The following is a 23,040-nucleotide window of genomic DNA, read 5'->3' on the forward strand; positions in this document are numbered from 1 at the left end:
CCTTCAGCTATCCAAAGGGGAAGCCAGTCCAAAGCCTCATGCCAGGTACAAACCCAGTCCACCAGGAAAGGAAACAGCTGTCTTGGAGTAAGTGACACCTCAGGGCTTGTTTATATGTGTGTGACGGGAAGCTGTTGACTCATTGCCAGGATGGGACTTTCTTACTGAAAAGCAGAACACTGCAGATGCAGGAAATCTGAAATAAGAACAGAAATTGCTGCATACTCACGGGGTTACACTAATACTCGGGTTACCGGGCAGCACCTGTGGAGAGAGAGAAACAGAGCTAACCTTTCAGATCTGTGACCTCTCATCAGAACTGGGGAAAAGTTAGAGATGAAGTAGGTTTAAGCAAAGGGCAGGTGGGGCAAGGACAAAAGGAAGGCCTGTGATAGGGTGAAAGACAGGAGAGATGAATGAAAGAACGGCAATTCTTACAGGACCAAGGGGAATGGAGATGGAGCAAGAAAAGATACAAAGAAACAAAAGGTGGGCCTAGAGCTGGTGTGCTGCTGATTGCAAGCAAAAATAAGAGAAAAACCAGAGCCATCAAAGAAAGGGAAACAAGATGGGGCATTCTTTTATCCCTGGCTTAACTCTCCAAAGCCCCAACCCTCCAACCACCACTGCATTTTTCTCCATTTATCCTTCTTGGTTAAGCTAGTGACTCTAATTGATTTATCAGCACTCCAGTACTTTCAGTCCTTGACACCAGACACTCAAGGCTCTGTCTAGGTGTTGACTTGACAGTCACCGGACCCCTATCAAGCCACAAATTAGTTTTTCCCCTCAGGATTTAAAACTTCTGAATGGTGGTTCCCATCAATCTGAGCCCTTGATGTTTCTCATCCATGCTCAGGTTACAATCACCAGACAACACAAAATAAAAATTCTCTTTGTTATCAAAGCCAAATTCAAACCTGATTATAAAATAATGAAAGAACTGAATAGTGTGTCGATTAGAGTCTTGCAGTTTAACAGGCTGGGGAGGACCTGGGGTATGCATTAAGCTGTGTAAGTGTAGGAATAGACTGGATGTTAGGTTTTTTTTAATCCATTTATGGGGTGTGGGCATCACTGGCTAGGCCAGCATTCATTGCACTTGAGAAGGTGGTGGCTTCTTGAACCGCTGCAGGCCCTGTGGTGTAGGTACACCCACAGTGCTGTTAGGGAGGGAGTTCCAGGGTACTTCTTTTTATCCCAGAGTGTGGTGAGCTTCTGGAATATGTTGCTGGCTGGTTGAGTCTCTGTGCATGCCTTCAAGGGGGAGCTGAATTTCCTGACTGGGGCAGAGATTGCATCATATAAAAGGCTTTATAGGTAACACATGGCCCATGTTATCTTCTGCACTGGTTCCGATCACCTGAGGTGGTCAGAGAGGTATTTTCCATCATACCTTTTCCTTTCTTGGCCTGGAAGGTTTTTCTGCTCCTTTGCCTCTCCCAGGAGATGACATAGCTACAGCGGGGGGATGGTGTGGAGGGTAAGTACAGAATGTCTAGCCATGGTGCACCAGCCAACATGAGTGTGGGCAGTCTTGGCTGAAATTATACTCAGGAAATCAGTCCATCTGTTCAGGAGTGTTGGGCATGGTTTGGGTTTGAACCTATTACCCTGTGGTGAAGAGTCTGTATCTAAGATGTTGCACAACAATGTCTGCATCTCCTTTAACATAAATCTTCCACTTCGACATGTTGCTTTTTGAATTTGGATACGAGCTCAGGAAAACCAAAGTTCGGAAAGGGAAGAAGCCCAAATAACATAGTCAAAAAAATATTAAGTCATTAAGGAGATTCGTAAAAGTTCTTAATGGATTAATTCCCCACCTGTCCATTGGTTACCATTCCACCCTGAGCTGTTTTCTAATGCAGTTGCTGTTGTTCTTTATTTTGTAGAAAAGGTATAAGCTTTCCCAAATTTCAGAATGTTCCCCAAACACCTTCCACAGGTGATGAAGCTGGGGATGGGCACAAACAAGGTAAGTGACTTACTTAATACCTTTATATCTAATATTTCTACTAGTCAATCATTTCAAATAAACTAGTTATTAATGCACTAAATCACAACTTCCCACCTTCATGGCAAGACATACATTTCACACGGGAATGTTTATCAATGCTGGCTGCAGGTTTGTAAGGGCGAGTTGGTAACGTAAGAGCCCATGTAACAGTGGGTCAGAAACATAATACGGTGTTAGGATTAATAACATAGCATAGCGTGTGAGTAAGCTTCTGAAATATACCTAGGTCCTTAATAACCGTTGACATAAGAATGGGTTAGTATAACATGCTACATTGGGTAACTATGGATGTGTAATAATGCCCTCTGTAATTGAAGGTTAATAAAGTAATAACACTACACGCAGTTTGCCTTTGATTGCATGTGTTAGTTATTGAATATAGTATGACATGCACACATAATATAAATTTCAATACATACCTATAACTGATAAAAGCTGTATATAATTACATTATATACACACGTAACTGGGAAATGTTGTATATAACAGCCTCATCTGTACATGTAATTGGGAATTATTATATAAAAGCCTTGTGTGCACCTCCCTTGTGTCAACTGATTCAAAATTGATGCATACTTTAGCTTACTGATACATGGGGACATGGCTGAGCCACCAGTAAGCGCTGTCTGGAGATGAGGAAAAACTGGAAAAGAGTTGACTTAATACCTATGCTTCACAGTTTATTTTACATTGATTATCAGTGTCTGATGATAGTCAGCTATGTGACTAACACAATCGGAAAGGATCAAAATATATCTAGGTGCTTATTGCAGAGAACTATTCCTCTAGTTTAATTCATTGTTTGAATAAATTTGTCAGGTTGATGCCTTTGAAATCTCACAAAAGGGCTTTTGATTTCACATTACCACCTGTGGCAATTTAATGGTACTTGGTCCAGAGTAAACGAGAAGTTACCGGTCTTAACTCCTGGCCTCTTTACTGTAAACAAATTACAATGGAAAGACTGAACTCCTTCAGTTTACGGTTACTACACTAACATTCCAGATAAGCTGATTGCACTTAATCACTGTCTTCAGTCAAAATGACACAAGGGAAGGAGCAATATAGATTAAAACTACCCCTTAGTAATACCAGAAACAGCTACCAATACTGCAGGTAAGGCGATTTCTTCACTGAGACCTGACAAAGGTTGTATCCGTATTACTACTACAGAATAGAAGAATAGATTGGTTGTTGTATAAATATGTTGAGGAAATACTCTGAGGGATCTGTTTGGCACAATATTTATTTTGTGAGTAAACTTCTGTAAAACAAACTCATGTGTAATGGTATGGGTTTTCCTAAAATACAATGCCCAATGGGTCCTGAAATTGTTTTCCGTTTATGTCTTGGAAGATGTGGATTCTGTATTGTGGCATGTTTCTATGAGCTTGATATCACTGTCTGATATTTACCCAAGAGACTACTGTTCGTGTGTGAGGCTTGACAGTGCCCATGATGTCCTTGTTGAGGGAATCTCCACTTGTTCCAGGGTGATGACAAGTTAGTTTGTTGACTCTTTGGAGACATGCAGCACCTGCTCAAAATGTGGGTGATAACTTCAGTATTCAATCCCTGGATCTCCACAACAAACTGCATGTAATGACACACATTGAACCCCAGTTTATCGAAATAACTGAAGGTCTCATCCTTGGTATTATTTTAGTAAACCTCTTCTGCCTTACTCCGAGGTCTTGATATTCTTGCTGAATTGTGATATCCAGAATTAAACACATTACTCCAGCTGGGGCTTAATCAGAGTTTAATAATGGTTTGGCATAACTTCCTTACAAAGTTCTCAGGATTTCACACACAGTCATGTTCATGCAATGGTTCCAACGTTTGAATGCAAAAGGCAGGCTCCACAATATGCCCTGGAGAGAATTGGTAGTAGACCAGTGGTATGCTGTATGCTGCAAAACATAGCTAGCAAGCGCGTCTCCTTCTAACATGAACAGCCATAAGCTATGATCCATGCAGGAAGAGGGGGAGGAAGAGGGCAGCCAGAGAATGATGATGAATAGCTATAAGAAGTATAACAGCCACTGGGGAAAGTCTTTTCTTGAGGCTGTTTTTATGTAAAGAATCATTCATCAATAATCTTGTTTATGTGAAAACCAAAAGTAAAAAATGTAGTAAATTTTACAAGGCTGTGTGGCACTGTCAAGACTTCACACACAGTCAGTGCATATTAGAAATTCACAGCTGCTCTTGAATAATTGTAATTCCATTGAAATCAATTGCCAGAAAATCTCAGACACTGTATTTACAATTTTCCAATATGCCCTGAGTGCCAAGGGCTTGTGGTCTCACAAAATTCACCTCAGTGGCTGGAAATTTTAAACAATTTGATGTTTCACTGTTGAAGATAATGGTGAGATCTAGTGTGTTTTAATCTGATGTGTTGCTGTGTCCACCAGTAGTAGTATGCATACTAATACACAATGGCATTTCTGTGTTGTCTTCTATTGGAAGGGCTTCCTGTGAAGGGTTAATGTAAGGTCTGCTGTGATTCAGCTCACTGCAACATCAATTTATTTTTATTCTTTCATGGATGTGAGCATTGCTAGCTCAGCATTTGTTGCCCATCCTTAACTACCCTTGAGAAGGTGGTACTGAGCCGCCTTCTTGAACTGCTACAATCCATGTCATAGGTACACCCACCTTACTGTCAGGAAGGGAGTCCTAGGTTTTTGACTCAATGATAATGAAGGCATGATGATATAGTTCCAAGTTAGAGTGGTGTGTGACTTGGAGGAGAAATTGCAGGTGGTGGTGTTCCGATACATCCACTGCCCTTTTCATTCTAGGTGGTAGGTTGTAGGTTTGGAAGGTGCTGTTGAAGGAGGCTTGATGAGGTGCTGCAGTGCATCTTATGCACTGCTGTCACTGTACATCAGTGGTGGTGGAAGTAAATGTTTAAGGCAGTGGATGGGGTGCCAATCAAGATGCTTTGGTGTCGAGCTTCTTGAGCTTTGTTGGGTGCACTCACCCAGGCAAGTGGAAAGTATTCCATCACACTGCTGACTTGTACCTTGTAGATGATGGACAGGCTTTGGGGAGTCAGAAAGTGAATTACTTGCTGCAGAATTCCCAGCCTCTGACCTGCTCATGTAGCTAAAGTATTTACTTGGCTGGTCCAGTTAAGTTTCTGGTCCATGATAACCCCCCAGTTTGTTGATGGTGGGGGTTTCAGCAATGATAATGCTGTTGAACATCAAGGGGAGATGGTGAGATTTTCCCTTGTTGGAGATGGCCATTGCCTGGTTCTTGTGTATTGCGATATGCCAGACCCAGCTGCTTCCGCCTTTGTGCCAGAAATAGCCTGTGCTGTTCCAGCTGCAAAGGCTTGCCAGCTTTCAAGGACTTCTCATGCCTTGTCTAAAAGCAAGGAGCTGTCAGTGATGTGACAGTTTCTCATCTTTTCCTGTGCTTCGGGTACATGTTCCATCTGTAGGCAAAGTGTTCCCATCAATCACTGCTCTGTTTGAACATGGAGAGTGAGGTGACGTGTAGGCCCTGAATTTTTAATTCATGGGGTGCAATTTACCCAGAATTGCACTTAGTGCGGTAGCGGGCGGGTAAAATGGAGCCCTACCCGCCGATGAAAATGGCAGGTTTTCACGCCGTATCTTCCCAAGCCTGCCTCATTATATATTCACTCCCGCGAAACACATCATTTCTATGGTGGGTGAGCTTCCATTCGCCCGCTCGCCATCAACCCGCTGTTGCATCACACCGGCCGCCATCTTTAAAAGGCAGCCGCCAGCAAACTGCTGTCCGGGAGACGCGGCCGGCAAAGGCAAAAAGACTGCAGCTCACCACTTCAATGGCAGGTCCCTGGAGCGACTTCTGGATACCGTGGAGGCCCGCCGGGACGTGCTCTACCCCAGCTCTGGCCGCAGGATGGGTAGCAATGTCACCAGCCTGGCTTGGGAGGCGGGGGCAGTGGTGGTCAGTGCCAATGCCCTGCAGAGGAGGACAGCCACCTAGTGCCACAAAAGGATGAATGTTCTCCGCCATTGCGCCAGGGTAAGTCACTCTTTTCATCACTCCCAACTCACACACTCACAAACCCATCACACATTCACAGGGCCCTCACTCATTGCCAGTACAAGGGACATCACCATTCATTCTTTCACACACCGTCATTGTCCTCATCCCGTCTATGGGACCATTCACCACCCACAAAGGCCAGGCATACTTATCACCTGGCCTGGCAGGCGTCCTGATACACTCTCCCCATCTCTATCCATGCAGGACAAACCGGCTCACAACAGGAGGGAAAGGTCGCAGACAGGTGGAGGAAATCAAAGCTCTGACAGAATTCAAAAACAGAGCCATCCAGCTGGCCGGTGATGACTGGGGCCGGTCCTGTGCTGACGGTGAGGTTGGCTCTGCTCTACCAAGTGAGGATCCAGCAGGGCAACATCCACCGGACAACCATGCCGTGAGTGATGTGTCCTCTTTCACAGGCCACTGCCATGCACTAATTGTCTCTCCTTGCTTTTGCAGGTACATCTGCCAAACAGCCGACAGAGTCCATGTCCCAGGGCCTCCAATCAAGCTTTGAAGAAACCTCTTAAGAGAAATCTGAAGGCACCCTCCCTGAAGTCCCATCACAGCGCTCACCCACACCCTCCACCAATGGAGAGACGCACACCTCAGTGAGATCTAGCTTTAGAGTAGTCTCGGGATCACAATCTGGTGAGCACATTGCACTCTCTGATCCACAGCAGGCGGAGGCAGAGACTTCCCAGGTCCCCGGCACTCGGAGGACTTCTGGAGGCCAGAACTTTGCTGAGTCCGAGTCAGATGACGAGCCTCTGAACTCGGTCCTGTCACAGTTGCTGGAGCTGCAAAGGCAAGCTAGGGAATAACAGGAAGGGATGTCCACTGCACTCCTCAAATTGGAAGGCACGATTGAGGAGTCCGTCCATCTTCAGGCTGAGGTGATAGCGCCAGCATTGCAATGCACCGAGGTCAACACTGGCAGGATAGTGGCCGCAATGGAGACCTTGGTCCAGCACGTCATGTCTGCACTGCTGCGCGGGCTTAACTCCATCATTGATGCCATTGTTGGCCTCCAACAGTGTGTACACGAGAAGGATGCTGGGCAGCTCGATCTCACTCCAGCTACCCCTTCCGCTCACGGAGTCAGCCGGGGTCCCTTGGGCACCCATAGGGTGGAGGATCAGCAGATACACACTCCAGAGCCATCCACCCAGTTCACTGTGGGAGTGACCGGCCCCTCTGACTCCTCTCATCCTATGACCTCCACAGATCCAGCTTCACAGGCTGAGGAGGTTGCCACTGCCACACAGCAGGACCCCGAAAGCAGGCCGGGGCCCTCCAGGTCTCGGCCCTCCAGAGGACTCCCGCCAAAGTCATCACAGGCAGGGCATCACAGTCAGCAGGCTGCCTCCACCTCTGCTGTGGATGTCCAGGGAGCACCAAGACCAAGACAAGGCAGGGTTAGGAAAGTTAGGTAAAAGTAGTTGCACAGCCTGGCCACGAGTTTTGATCAATGTACATACTGTGCACTATTGTCAATAATCTCCTCAGAATGTCTCCCTGCCTGTGGCTCCTTGTTCTGATGAGCAGTGTTCATGTCACTCAGATGTGAAGCCTTTCTGCACAAGATAAAAGGCAGCTGTCTCAGTCCAGGGCCTCTGCCCTGTGCTCTGTGCAGCCTTCAGACCACAGTGAAGATCCAGCCTCATGCTCCCTGGAAACATTTCCCATGCCTGCACCTCGGCAGTGCTGGTCATTGCTGCCAGACTGTCGTGTGCAGGTGTCACAGAGTTCTCTCATACTCTCTGTGTGCTCTCAGCACCTTTAAGGTGGGGCTGGCCCCCATCACACCAGCATCTGCGACCAGTGATGCTGTGCACCAGCTCCTGAAGGGCTGAGGTGTTGAAGGCGGACACAGCATCAGATGCATCTAAAGTTTCATGGCTGCATCTCTGAGATGTTCCTGATTATGGAGTGCAAGCAAGCTGCCCTTGGCCAGGAGTCAGACACTCTCAGAGGCTATGTGAAGATCAATGGAGTGTCCTCACTGCATGCTGTCATCATCCTCCTGCAATCAAGCGACTATTAGGGCCTCTACTGCACCTCCATGACATTCTCATGGAGGGTATTGGTGCTGAGATAAGCCAGACTGGAGTCAAACGTTCACAACTGCGATGTGAGGATATACGGGGACACTTCACTGCATGTCATCATCATCCTCCACAAAGCTGGCTGCTATGAGGGCCTCCTGAGTGCACCCCTGCCTCATCTAGCCAGAGCGAGAGCTTCATCCCCGTCATCATCACCACCGAGGACCCCCTCACTCTTATCCCCGTCATCGTCCTCCTCATCGGAGTAGACGTGCAGCTCCTCCATCTCCTCCTCAGCCAGCTCCCCACCCCATTGCAGCACCAGGTTGTAAAGGGCACAGCAGACGACGATGATGCATGACACCCTCTGTGGACTGTATTGCAGGGCTCCACCAGACCGGTCCAAACAGAACTGCATGTTCAGCATCCCGATGGTCTGCTCCACCAAGTTTCGAGCCGCTGCATGAGCCTCATTATAGCGTCGCTCTGCTGCAGTTTGAGGCAGCCGCACGGGTGTCATCAGGCACGGCCTCTGCAGGTAGCCCTTGTCCCCAAGGAGCCAATCCTGCAGCCTCTGTGGACCCTGGAATACTGCAGGGATCTGCGAGTGACTCAGGATGTAGGCATCATGCACACTCCCTGGAAACCATGCGCACACCTGCAGGATGCGTTTCTGGTGGTCGCATACCAGCTGCACGTTCAGTGAGTGGAAGCCCTTGTGGTTGATGAAGTCCACCGAGTGCAGCAATGGAGACCTGAGTGCCACATGAGTGCAGTTAATCGCACCCTGCACCTGTGGGAATCCCGAGATCAGGGCAAATCCAATGGCCTTTGCATCCTGGCTGTCCCGGTCCTGGGTGAAATGCACAAAATTGTGCCATGAAGAAGATGGCATCTGTGACCTCATGGATGCATTTGTGGATGGCAGATTGTGAAATCCCTCAGAGATCACCTGTGGAGCCCTGAAAGGAGCCACTGGCATAGAAATTGAGCACCACGGTCACTTTCACAACCTCTGGCAGTGGATACCCACCATGTCCCCTTGGCGCCAAGTCCTGCAGTAATTGGCAGATGTTGAGCCTCCAGGTCCCTAGCCATGCGCAGTCATCAGCGACACTGGTTCTCAGTCATCTGCAGGAATGGCAGGCGGCGTCTATAGACCTGGGAGTCACTAGGCGCCAACCAGCCATGGCTCACTGTTGCTCCTGGGCAGCATGTGTGGGAGCTCCTGCTGCCCCTTCTTCATGAGGTTGCTGCTCCTGCCTTTGCACGGCCAGGTGCCTCAGTCGCTCTCTCTTCCGTCTTCTAGGCTCACTGTAGGCCATCAGGCATTTGGAGTGTTTGGTGGCCCTTAGGTACTTTTGCGTTGCTTGCATGAGCGGGCAGACTAGGAGCCTGACCCCAGTCATATCACTGTGGCTGTGCCTGATCTGTCTCAGTTGCAGAGGCATGGTCAGTTTATACAGGTGTTCCTAATGCATGGCCACTGCCCTTGCTTACCCTGACCCCCACCTTGAATGCCTGTGCGCGGGATGCAGCGCCAGGGCAGCACTGACCACCCCCCCCCACCCCTCCCCCCCGACCCCCCCAACCCCAGCAGTCACCTCTGAGGCCAGGCATTAGTTTCCCCCACACCCCAACACCCCTGAGGCCTGTAAATAACAGGCAAGCTGTGGAGAACGCTGCTGTTCACTCACCTCAGTTCCCCCAAAGTGAAGGCCGCCAAGTGCACATCGCCTGTGTGCTGTTGTGAAACACGTTGGCGTGCTTTCCCGCTGACGTGGACAGACGATACAGCGGGGTTCCAAGAGCCTGGCAGGATGGCCTTTTAATTATATGTTAATGCATTACAATTAGCTCCCCGCCGACCGATGGTGGGAAACGCAGCCTGCCATTGGCGGGCTTAGCACAAGATTGTGACCTTCCTTCACGCCGCCGTGAAGTGGGTCCCACCATATTTTCAATGCACGCCACCTATCACACCCACCGCCAGCAGGCTCAGAAAATTTTGCCCGTGGTGTCTGTAGTCTATCTCTAAATGTGCTGAAAGTGGTGATTCTTGCATCATTAAGTATAAACTCAGTGTCCTCAGTATCAGCTATATCTACTACTTGAATGTGTTGTCTTTTTGCAATTCAGTGGAAAACTTTAGACTTCGAACTCAAATTCATAACTTTAAATCTGATTTTCAGTGGATCAACTTGATCATCCCATCCCTGCCTTGCAAGCTAACATTGAACAAGGATCCCTCTCCTCAGATACTTCCTCCTCTCTTTCAAGATGACTGCCATCATCACCCACCTCTTCTGCCACCTGCCCTGTTCAAAAAATACCCTCTGTCCTTGCAAACTACTGTACCATCTCCAAATTCCATGATGCTGTTGTCTCCCAAATCTGTGCTTGTCATTCTACAACTCCCTGTTGAAATCTACCCAATCAGGTTTCCACCCTAGCACAGTACCAAAATAGTTCTAATATAAGTCAAAAACTACAGCCGGGATTTTCTGGTCCTGCCCGAGGCGGGAAACATTGCAAGCGGGTTGGAATATTTGGTGAGACAGCCAAGTCCAGTGGGCTGGAAAATCCTGGCCACATCTTCTGTGACTGAATAAGCTACATTGTCCCTCCAAGATTTCGCTACAGTCTTTAACATGGTCAACTATACCATCGTCTTTAAACTCCTGTTCTCCATTGCCCACAAAATTGGGATTACTCCAACTGGTCCTATACTTACCTATCCGATTTAGCCAAAACACCTTCCAACAGTGAATTCTCTTTTCAACCCACACTGTTAACTCCAGGATATTCAAGGGGTCTTGGCCCCTCTTCTTCCTCAACTACATGCAGCCCTTTGAGATATCATCTACAGATGTAGGGTCAGCTTACATGTATGTACTGTTAACATTCAGCTGTACTTTCCCCAGTCTTTCCACCCATTTACTGCTTGTGTTGTCAGAGAGCTTGTCTGACACTCAGTCTTGGTAGAGACATCATTTGTCCCAAGCTGCTTCACAGATATGCTGTCAAGAAATTTGACACCAAGCTACATGGTAGGACAGCTGATGAAAAGATTGGCCAAAGAGGAAAGCTTTAAAGAGTATTTTAAAGGAGGAGAGAGAGGGAGAAAGATGAATACGTGTATGGAGAGAATTTCAGAACTTGGGGATTTGGACAGCTGAAGGTATGGCTGCCAATGCTGTAGCGATTAAAACTGGCAATATGCAAGAGGTCAGATTGGAGGAAAACAGGTGTTGGAAGGTTGTAGGGCTGGAGGAGGTTACAGAGATAGGGAGGGATGAGATCATGGAGGGATTGGTAAACAAGGATGAGAATTTTAACTCTGGGGCATTGCTGGTCCAGGGACCAAGGAAAGTCATCAAGCACAGGGGTGATGGGTGAGTGAGACTTGGTGTGATACTCTTTAGTCAAACAGGCAATTATAAAGAGGGAGATTTCTTCTATGTGCTATATATTGTTGCTAAGTAGCCCTGGAATAAAGCAAGAAATATAATGCCCTATGCACTGGGTTATTTGACTAATACAGAGAAGAAGCAAAAACCAATAAGCATTACATTGAAGACAGATTATGGAACCAGAAATGTCTCTTAGGAAACTCAATTTAACTCAATTCACTATCTGAACAAAACAAAATGATTAAGGGCTTATATATAAGGATCCAGTATGAATTCCTTTACCCGGTGTTTGAACAATTCAATAATTAAGCTGTTTGGTAAGCAGTTCAGAAAAAATCCCACTGATTGACTTTCTTTAACTAGTTTGTCATTGGCTTTGTTTTAATAGAAACATGGAATCTATTTACAGGAAACACTTACTGGAGCAGATTTCCTTTGTGCAGCTATGTGCAGCAAAGTCATAAATGTTTTTTATAATGAATATGTTCATGATTTCACCATATGTGGTACACAGAAGAAAAGAAGAAATCTGCCTTTATCAGTGTATGTACATCTGAAGAGTTACCAGTGATGATAGGCAGAAGCAGCAATGCAAAGCAAGGAAAGGCAGAGTGCAAAGTGAGCTATGGTAATGGAGTAGGGCACAGAGCAATGGCCTGGGAGGCAGAAAGAATTGGCAATAACAATGCAACAGCAGCAAAGAACTGATAATGAAGGCAGCACAAGAGCATAACCTGGTGGAGCAGAGCTAGTTTGGATGGATCGATCTCCCTAAACAGACTGGATTCCATGTGTCTCCTCCCAGGACTCTCCAAGGTAGCATGCAGCATAAACAGTTCATCAATATCTGGAGTGGCACAGTCATGGAAGTGTGAGATTGCGGCGAGCGAGACAAAGCACAGTTCTGGATTGTGAATTCCTTTGTCCTCAGACTGGACCACTTGAACTACAAATGGATTTCTCCTGATTCAGTCTGAATTATTAGCTACTTTACCCCAGGACAGTTCTGATGGTGAGATTGCTTCAATAGCGATCTCTCTCTTAATGAATGGTAAGAGGTGTGCTCTACACATTTGTAGAACATATCTTAAATGTGGGTGCGATCTATGTGATTTGTATCTGTTTAGTGTGTATTACGTTTGGTTATACTGAGTTAGTATAACTAAAGAAAACAGAGCAGATTTGGAAGACATTTTTATTCACTTCATTTTTAAGCAAAGCATCAGTCAAAATACAATTTAAATAAAACTAAACTACCATTGAATTAACCAAAGTGCGCGAATCATGACACTCATGTTGCCTCCTGATAGACAATTTATTCTCTAAATTGGACTACTTCATGTGGGAATATCATGGTTCATGGTATCCTCCATACTAGTGCCATACACAGTAATAGTCTATTCAATATAGTTTTATTACATTCAGTAACTTTCTATTCCAAATATGGATGCTAAAAGTCCTGGGACACTTGGCTGGTGAAGGTTCACTGAGAGACCAGTCGATAATGGTAAGCTCTGTAAAGATAAACTGTATTCAGTAATGCTCTATGGGAAATTATGCTCAATAACATTTAATTGTATATCAAGCTAGAAATTACCATCAGCAATTTCAGCTGACAAGTATGTCCATATGAGATTTCACTGTCCATTATTTTGAGAAGCTTTAAAATAAATGGGCTAACACCTAGCCATTTAGTCCAAAATTGGGGGCAAAGGAGTGACACATGAATGAGTTAAACTCTCATCCACTAAGATTGGTCATAATTATTGTTAAGCCGCTGAGAGCCCTCATTCAATAGCATTTTGGTTTGTTGGGAGGGATGATGATTAGAATGGAGAAAGAGGAGAGAACTTAAGGGAAAAAAAAACCAGGTGGGCAGGAGAGATCTTGTAGTGCAATGGGTAGTGCCCTGCCTCTGAGCTAGAAACTCTGAGTTCAATTCCCACTTCAGGACTTGATGGCCATAGCAAGTGTGTTTTTAATATACCCAAACAGGATTGCCAACCTGTAGATGCTTCCAATAAACCTATGACAGGCACTAAGAGGAGTGTCTCCTGATCAGTCATGCTTGATTCACAGTGGCAGCCCCATGCTATAGCCTCCGGCAATCTGTTCCAGGAAAAACTAATTCTGGAAACAGATAATAGCACATGCTTTGTCTGCCTCAATTATAGAGATGGGAAAGCCTCTAAACCTAATCCGAGAGGGGAACAAAAAGGAACCTTTAGTACTTAATGTTTGCTTATTTAGTTGGTTAGTAAATACAGTACAAGTTGAGGCATAAAATGGAATAACAAAAATGACAGAATGAAGTGTTTGAGATTGAGGAGAATGTGTGTTGGTCCCAAAAATGGAAATTAAAAAATATTTTGTCATATTTTAAAAATTGTTCTCATCATGTTAATTCCGATTAGGTCCTAGAGGGAGTCAAGGTCAAGGCCATAAGGGGCGTGGAGACGGCATTTTCAACCAGGTATAGTTCTACCGGAAAAATTATGCATTCTGAAGTCTCATCATAATTACTGTAGCAGTTACCATAAATGATGTATAAGTTTTTTAGGGATGGGGGTGAGGCGAGGAAACTAATTTCTGAGTGACTATCAACTATCTGACAACAGCTACTGCATTTCACAGTAATTCATTGTACATGAAGCAAGTGGTAGCATAATAGTTTTGTCACTCAACAGAGGCCTGGATAAGTGATCTGGAGGCATGAGTACCTCCAGATCCTACCACAGCAGTTTTAAATAAAATCTGGAATAAAAAGCTAGTATCAGTAATGGGGACCATAAAACTACCAGATTGCTCTACAAACAGAATTTTTCTACAGAATTGTTCACTAATGTCCTTCATGGAAAGAAATCTGCCATCCTTACCCAGTCTGGTCTATATGTAGCTCCACACCCACAACAATGTGGTTAACTTTTAACTGCCCTCTGAAGTGGTCTATCAAGCCAATCAGCTGTATAAAACTACTACAAAAGAAAAGCAATACAAATAATAACAGTTGGACCACCTGGCCTTGACCTAAGAGCCAGACATGACAAAGGCACACCCAGCCCAGTCTACTTGCAAAGTTCTCCTCATTCACATTTGGGATCTTGTGCCAAAACTGGGAGGACTATTCCACAGACCAGCCAAGCAACAGCTTGACATAGTCATACCCACAGAATCATACCTTTCAGTCAATGTCCCAGATTTCTTCATCATCAAGCCTGGATACGTCCTGTCCCACAGGCAAATTAGACCCACCAGGGGTGGTGCAATAGTAGTGTACACTCAGGAGGGAGTGGCCCTGTGAGTCCTCAACATTGACTCTAGACCACATGAAGTCTCATGGCATCAGATCAAACATGAGCAAGGAAACTTGCTGTTAATTACCACCTACTGACCTCCCTTAGCTGATGTACCTGTACTTCTATCTTAAGCACCACTTGAAAGAAGCACTGAGGGTAAAAAAAGGCACAGGATGTACTCTGATTGGGGGTATTAGATGTTCATCACTGACAGTCTCGGTAGCACCATGATTGACCAAGCTAACCAAATCCTGAGGACATAGCTGCCAGACTGGGCATGTGGCATGAAATAAGAGAACCAACAAAAAGGAAAACTCACTTGATCTTATCTACACCAAACTACCTGCTGCATATGCATCTGTCCATGACAGTGTTGATAGAAGTGACCACTGCACAGTCCTCACATTGAGGACACTCTCTTTGTGTGACGTTGCACTACCACTGTAGTGCTAAATGTGAGATTTAGAAGAGAACCAGGAGCTCAAAACTGAGCACCCATGAGGTGCTGAGTGCAGCAGTAGCTGAATTATATTCCATCACACTCATGGCTCAGCATATCCCTCACTCTACCATTATCAACCACCAAGGGGACCAACCCTGGTTCAATGAGCGGTGTAGAAGCACATGCCTGGAGCAGCACCAGGCAGAACCTAAAAATGAAGTGTCAATCTGGTGAAGCTATAACACAGGCTACATGCATGTTAACCAGAAGAAACAGTATGTTATAGACAGAGCTAAGTGACCTCATAACCAATGGATCAGATCAAAGCTCCGCAGTTCTGCCACATCCAATCATAAATGGTGGTGGACAATTAAATATCCATGAACATCCCCATTATCAATGATAATTAACTCCAATGTGCAAATGCGAAAGACATGGCTGTAGTGTTTGCAACTATCTTCAGGCAGAATAGATAACCCATCTCAGCCTTCTTCTGTGCTCCTCACCAACACAAAAGCCAGTCTTTAGCCAATTTGATTCACTCCACATCATATCAAAAATGGCTGATCATACTGAACACAGCAAAAGCTATGGCCCCCCGCAACACCCCAGCTGTGGTGCTGAAAACTCATTCTCCAGAACTAACTGAACCTCCAACCAAATGGTTCCTGTACAGCTGCAATATTGGTGTCTACCCATCAAAGCGGAAAATTGCCCAGATAAGCCTCTGTTCACAAAAAGTAGAAAAAATCCAACTCGACCAATTACCATCCTAATAAGTCAACCTACCCTCAGCAAAGTGATGGAAGGTGTCACTGACAGTGCTATCAAACAGCACTCACCCAGCAATAACCTCCTCAATTTGCATTTCCCTAGGACCATTCATGCCGAACCTGGTCCAAACATTGATAAGAGAGCTGACTTCAAGATATGAGATGAGTGACTGCCCTTGACATAATGGTAGCATTTGATTGAGTGTTGCATCAAGGAAGCCGAGTGAAAATGAAGTCAATGGGAACTGGGGGAAACTCTCCACTGGCTGTAGTCATAGCTAGCACAAAGGATCATGAGGTGTTGTAGTAGTTGGAGATCAACCATCTCAGTTCTGCACATCAGTGCAGGAGTTCCTCAGGGCAGTGTCCTAGATCCTACCATCTTCAGCTGCTTCAATGACCTTGCCTCCATCATATGGCCAGAAATGGGGATGCTCACTAATGATTGCACAGTTTCAATACATTTACCAGTCCTCAGATACTGAAGCAGTCTATGCCCACATGCCCAAAAACCTAGACAACTTTCAGGCTTGGGCTCATAGGTGACAAGTAACATTTACACCACACAAGTCCCAGGCAATGACCATCTCCAACAAGAGAGAACCTAACCATCTCCATGTGATATTCGATGGCATTACCATCACTGAATCCTCTACATCAACATCCTTCAGGTTATCATTGACCAGTAAGTTAACTGGACCAGCATATAAATGCTGTAGCTGCAAGAGCAGGTCAGAGAGTGGAAATTCTACAGCGAGTAACTCACCCCCTGACTCCGCAAAGCCAGTCCACCAGCTACAAGGCACAAGTCAGGAGTGTGATGGAATACTTGCATAGACGAAGCAGCTCCAACAACATCCAGGCCAGAGCAACTCACTTTATTGGCATCCCGTCCACCATCTTAAACATTCACTCTCTCCACCTCTGGTGCACTGTAACTTCAATGTGTACCAACTACAAGATGCACTGCAACAACTCACCAAGGCTTCAACATCACCTTCCAAACCCACAACCTTTACCACCAAGAAAGACAAGGGAATCAGGTGCATGGGAAGAACACCTCCTCCAAATTCCTCTCCAAGTTACACACTATCCCAAGTTGAAAACATGTCATTCCATCATTGGGTCAAAACCCTGAAACTCCCTTGCTGACAGCACTGTGGGTGCATCTTCACCTGACTGCAGGTCAAAAAGACAGTTCACCACCAGCACCAGCACCAACAACACCTACTCAAAGGCAATTAGAGAAAGGCAATAAATGCTGCTCTTGCCAGCACTGCCCACATTCCATGAATAAATAAAAACAAAGTACTTTAGGGTATTTCTGAAAATGTGGTCAGGTTGTTTCTTTCTTCCCTGACTGGGACCAAATGAGTCAAATTCAATTTCTAGTAAACAGAACTCCAGGATTTCTATTAGTGAATTGGGGAATGCATTCCACAGTTCTGTCAAATTTCTCATGTAAATCAGAAGCCACTAGCCTTAAATGTAATTTATTAACTATTTCATGTGTAGAACTTTGAGTGATAGAATTCTTGCTGAGGTGGGCCGACACTTACCTGCCTCTTTATTGACTTCCTCATCTTCATTTTAGGCTGTCATTATATCATTTCAAAATATTGTTCAGCAGCACGTCTAATATCATACAGTTCTGAGCAATCATGTTCTTGCAATCTGTATATTTTAATATTAAAATATGCAGATTGTCCTCCCATATTGTAATCCATTGTTACTCATTAAGAGGCTAGTCAAAATGACTCAAAAATACTGCCCGCATCTTCACCCATGAAAATTCAGTTTTAGGGTCACCATCATTATTATCTCTGCTTTAAAATTGCCAAATTTCTGCATGCTTAACAATAGACAAATCATAAAACATACCCATGGAGCATACCTTATCGAGCACTGATGAGAGCACCACTTAGAGAGATTTGGAATATTTTCAATAAAATAAGGCAAACCAACGCAAAACCGATGGGATAAAAACAGAAAATGCTGGAAAAACTCAACAAGCCTGACAGCATCTATGGAGAGAGAAACAAAGTTAACGTTTCAAGTCTGCATGACCCTTCTTCATAGCTCTGAAGAAGGGTCATACAGACTTGAAATGATGGGCGGGATTTTCCGTATCCGCCCGCCGCCGCGATCTTCCGGTCCTGCCCTCAAGTCAATGGACCTCTGGCTGGGGCGCCGCCTCGCCCGAGGCGGGTACTGCCCTCAACGGGGGCAGGAAAACCCTGGCCAATAACCCTGTTTCTCTCTCCACAGATGCCGTCAGACCTGCTGAGTTTTTCCAGCATTTTCTGTTTTTATTTCAGATTTCCAACACCTGCAGTATTTTGCTTTTATCAAAACTGATGGGAGTTGTATATCCACCAGGGTCTGAGTGCAATCATAAGATCAATGTGATTTCAGAAAAGAGTTGAAATTGCCCATTGTTCAGCCTCTTCAATCCTTATTGCTGGGTCTTACCACAGGTATTCGTTGAAATGAATGAACTGATGATGGACAAAGAGAAACAATATTATTGGCAAGAAGCTGGACGATGGATAAAGTATGAAGAGGATCTGAACAAGGATACAGACAGCTGGGGTAAACCAAATATCCCTTCCCTCACCTTCAAGAGTCTCCTGGAACTCAGAAAGGGCATCAGTAAAGGTGAGTATAGTGCCTATTTTTCAATCCTTTAGAAATATGGAAGTTCAGAGGTTGTACTGCCAATGTAATCAAAGTTCAATAATAATATTGCAAAACTGATATAGTTCTGGTGTTGTTACAAGACATGTTTTCAAAAACCGGTTTAAAACTGTTTTTTCTCCCTCACAACAGGTGCCATCCTACTTGACCTGAAGGAAAACACATTTCCTGGCATTAGTGTTCATATAGTCGAAGAGATGTTAGCCAAAGATCAGATCAAGGCAGAAAATAAAATCAGTGTACTGAATGTCTTGCTCCAGAAACACAGGTAAATTGACTGTGTCCTCCATCTCTTCAGCCACAGAATTAGGTTCCTGCAGCTACCAGCAGGTTCATTATAGGAAGTTACTGGAGGATCAAGTATTTTGAAAGCAGAAGAAGCTGCTGCTGCAATGGTGAAAAAAATTGTTTTCTGCTATCCTATCTATTGGGTAACATTCCTGACTGACTAAGTAAACATGTTAAAACGAAGGAACTGTATTGGTTGAGCTAGATGTCCTCATTACTTTATGAAGACTTCAGTATGCTTCACCCACTATGTCTGGTTTACTTGCAAGAAAATTAGGAAAGTAGCTTTGTTGTTGGGTACATATTGATCTACTAGTTATTCCTCGTTTTTTTGTGCCTCTATGCTCTCTCCAAGTCATGGCCTACAGAACTAGCAAGCCCCACTAACCTATTGACTTTTGTTAGTCACACTTCTGAATACGATAATGGCAGATGTATCACTTAGCCTCTAGGTAACTTCTGACATGATTCCACCCCACCACCACCCCACTCCCCCACCCTGAGACCAGTGTTTGGATCTATTCTTTTCCTCCCACAGCAGCATAGTTGAGATCTTTAACTCATTGGGGTGCACAATTAAACATCTGTTCTCCCACACTATAACACTGTCTTGATGCTCCAGCATGCTGAACCAGCACATGGTTTCTTAATGGGCCCTTGGCGATTTCCCCCAATACCCTGTCCATCCAGTAACTCCCCCTCCCTCCAGTAAAAAGGACACTTCCCACCACCCTCCCCATGCGCTGGTTGAGTAAAATAGCCAAAACTGCATCAAGGCAGGAAGATCTGACCCAGTGAATTGTCCCATCCAATTTCTGATCGTGTACCATGCAGGCGCCAGCGAAAAATAAACATTGAAATAAAATGTTATACATTTGCTATTTTTCATTTTGAATTCACTTTTTGTTGGCCTTAATACAATTACATCCATTAAAAAATTCTGAAACCGTTACATCTTCATTACACAGTGTAAATTAACTTTAGCAGCATCCTCTAGTATTTCTGGATCTAAATCTTCAATAAATCTCTAGTAAAGGCACTTTAGTACATTTCTGGTATACCTTTCCGAGTATGTCTCCAAATTTGTTATAAATTTCCATGGTACATGTATGAGACAATGTGACCCTTGCTCACATGATGTAAAAGTACATGGTGAAAAGAAATGAATATAAAAATCAAAGAATAAATACATATTTTTTTGAAGTAAAGTTATATAGACTAGCTTATTAAAAAAATCAAAACATTAAAAAAGAAAGACTATAAAGAAAAGTAAACAGGAAGAAAGATCGTTTCTTAAAGATAATTACCTTCTCTGTTTAAGTGTTTAATAAATGGATTGTCTACATTGCATCCCACTCTGGGGAGACAGGGGCGGAAGTGAGTGGGATGGAGTAGCAGGGACAATTAGTGTATAGGGTCTTGAGATTCTTACCAGGGATTAGTGGATTCTCATGCTGATAATGAAATTATTCCCATTCTGAAAATGGGGCAAAATATGGACTCATAAATTAAAGTCAGTACAGATTTGTTAAAGCCTGATTTTATTAGGCTGAATTGATTGAGTTCTTTGATGAAGTCTGAGGTTGGGGAATAAATATTGGCCAAGACATAGGGGATAACTCTCCTGCTCTTTTTCAAAATAGTGCCATGGTATCTTTTACATCCACCTTAGAAAGCAGACAGGGCCTCAGTTTAATGTATTATATTAGAGTGTCAACCTAGATTCTTATGTTGCAGTCTCTGGAGTGGGCTTAAAACCATAATCCTGTGACTCAAAGGTAAGAGTGCTACCAACTGAGTCATGGCTGACACAAATAGAGGAACAGCAAAAAGCAGGAAAGACATTCTAAACCTTTATAAAACACTGGTTAGGCCTCAGCTGGAATAGTGTGTTCAATTCTGGGCACCACACTTTCAGAAGGATGTCAAGGCTTTGAGAGGGGTGCAGAAGAGATCTATCAGCATGGTACCTGGGTTGAGGGATTTTAATTATGTGGAAAGACTGGAGAAGGTGGGGTAGTTCCCAAAGAGCAAAGATTAAGTTTTCATTTGATAGGTATTCAAAAATCATGAATGATTTTGATGGAGTAAGTAAAGAGAAACTTTTTTCCAATGGCAGAAGGGCCAGTAATCAGATGACACAGATTTAAGATGAATGGTTAAAGAAACAGGATTTTTTTTAAAAAATCACAGGGAGTTATTGTGATCTGGAATGCATTGCCTGAAATAATGTTGAAAGCAGCTTTAGTTGTAACCTTCAGAAGAGAGAACATAAAATTGAAGGGAAGAGATTTATAGGGCTACGGTGAAAGAGCATGGAAGTGGGATTAATTGGATAGCTCTATCAAGGAGGCGGCACTGGCAAAGTGGGATGAATGGCCTCTGTCTATAATGTACCATTCTATAATTCTATGATTTTAAATAGCAGACCATGGGAAGCAGCCTCACAAAGTACATGTGATTGCCAGCTGTTCTAGAGATGTGTTCAACATTGTATTTAAATGTACATTAAACAATTTGAATGTTTTATTATCATAGACACCACTTGGATGAAGGTGATACCACTCGGCTCTTTGTGCCTGACCAAGATATACAACTCCACCCCATTAAACAGGCAAGTCAACATACCAATAGATGCATTGAAAATGGTCACTACCTACCCAAGGAGTTAATTTCAAACAATCTTAAGAAAAACAAGCAGAAAATGTTGTATTAATTGAAATGGTGGAATGCTGTCACAGCCATTAGTCAATAGGTAATATCCATAGCTATTTACCAATGGAGAAATGAATAGACCAGCAGGTTCAACAGAGAACTGGGGATCAAAATCCAACAAAGACCCTGAGATGAAAATTTTATTTCATTCTAAGAGTTGTGCAAAATGAGGTTGGGCAGTCTGCACCTAGGTTCAGTGGTATGGCCCAATTGGGAAAGCTTGATGGAGTAGTGTAGAGAAAGCAATAAATTGCTGCTAATGCATTTTATATTTTAGCTGGAAATGCAACAAAACCATATTATAACTAGCCTGGGAGTGTCTCGTTTAGCCACTAGGCACCAGAAGTAGAAAAATATTTCAATTCTCAGGTTTGCCATTCTTCACATTGTTAAACACAAAAAATCAATAGATAAAAACAAAAAACTACTGCGGATGCTGGAAATCCAAAACAAAAACAGAATTACCTGGAAAAACTCAGCAGGTCTGGCAGCATCGGTGGAGAAGAAAAGAGTTGACGTTTCGAGTCCACATGACCCTTCAACAGAACTGAGTATAGTTAGGAGAGGGGTGAAATATAAGCTGGTTTAAGGTGGGGGGGGGCGGGGGAGAGAAGTTGAGGGTGGGGTGGTTGTAGGGACAAGCAAGCAGTGATAGGAGCAGATAATCAAAAGATGTCACAGACAAAAGGATCAAAGAGGTGTTGAAGATGGTGATATTATCTAAGAAAAGTGCTAATTAAGAATGGATGGCAGGACACTCAAGGTACAGCTCTAGTGGGGGTGGGGTGGAAAGACTGACAAGGTATTAGTTGTAGATTTAAAAATAATGGAAATAGGTGGGAAAAGAAAAATCTATATAAATTATTGAAAAAACAAAAGGGAGGGGGAAGAAAAGGGGTGGGGATGGAGGGAGGGAGTTTAAGATCTAAAGTTGTTGAATTCAATATTCAGCCCGGAAGGCTGTAAAGTGCCTAGTCGGAAGATGAGGTGCTGTTCCTCCAGTTTGCGTTGGGCTTCACTGGAACAATGCAGTAAGCCAAGGACAGACATGTGGGCAAGAGAGCAGGGTGGAGTGTTAAAATGGCAAGCGACTGGGATGTTTGGGTCTTTCTTGCAGACAGACCGCAGGTGTTCTGCAGCGGTCGCCCAGTTTGCGTTTGGTCTCTCCAATGTAGAGGAGACCGCATTGGGAGCAACGAATGCAGTAGACTAAGTTTGGGGAAATGCAAGTGAAATGCTGCTTCACTTGAAAGGAGTGTTTGGGCCCTTGGACGGTGAGGAGAGAGGAAGTG

At 44.3% G+C, this 23,040-nt stretch overlaps 1 protein-coding gene across 1 annotated transcript in view; it reads left to right on the plus strand.

The window, feature by feature from the left end:
• LOC144667951 (band 3 anion transport protein-like) overlaps positions 1–23,040 on the plus strand; it is a 77,538-nt gene that overhangs the window by 19,363 nt on the left and 35,135 nt on the right. The window contains exons 5-10 of the mRNA XM_078529590.1: positions 8–87; positions 1,896–1,978; positions 13,952–14,010; positions 18,526–18,706; positions 18,878–19,013; positions 21,572–21,647. Coding sequence (XP_078385716.1) covers positions 8–87; positions 1,896–1,978; positions 13,952–14,010; positions 18,526–18,706; positions 18,878–19,013; positions 21,572–21,647 — 615 coding nt within the window. The remainder of the gene's footprint in view (positions 1–7; positions 88–1,895; positions 1,979–13,951; positions 14,011–18,525; positions 18,707–18,877; positions 19,014–21,571; positions 21,648–23,040) is intronic.

This window comes from Cetorhinus maximus, chromosome 25, assembly GCF_964194155.1.
Source record: "Cetorhinus maximus chromosome 25, sCetMax3.hap1.1, whole genome shotgun sequence".
Taxonomy (NCBI): domain Eukaryota; kingdom Metazoa; phylum Chordata; class Chondrichthyes; order Lamniformes; family Cetorhinidae; genus Cetorhinus; species Cetorhinus maximus.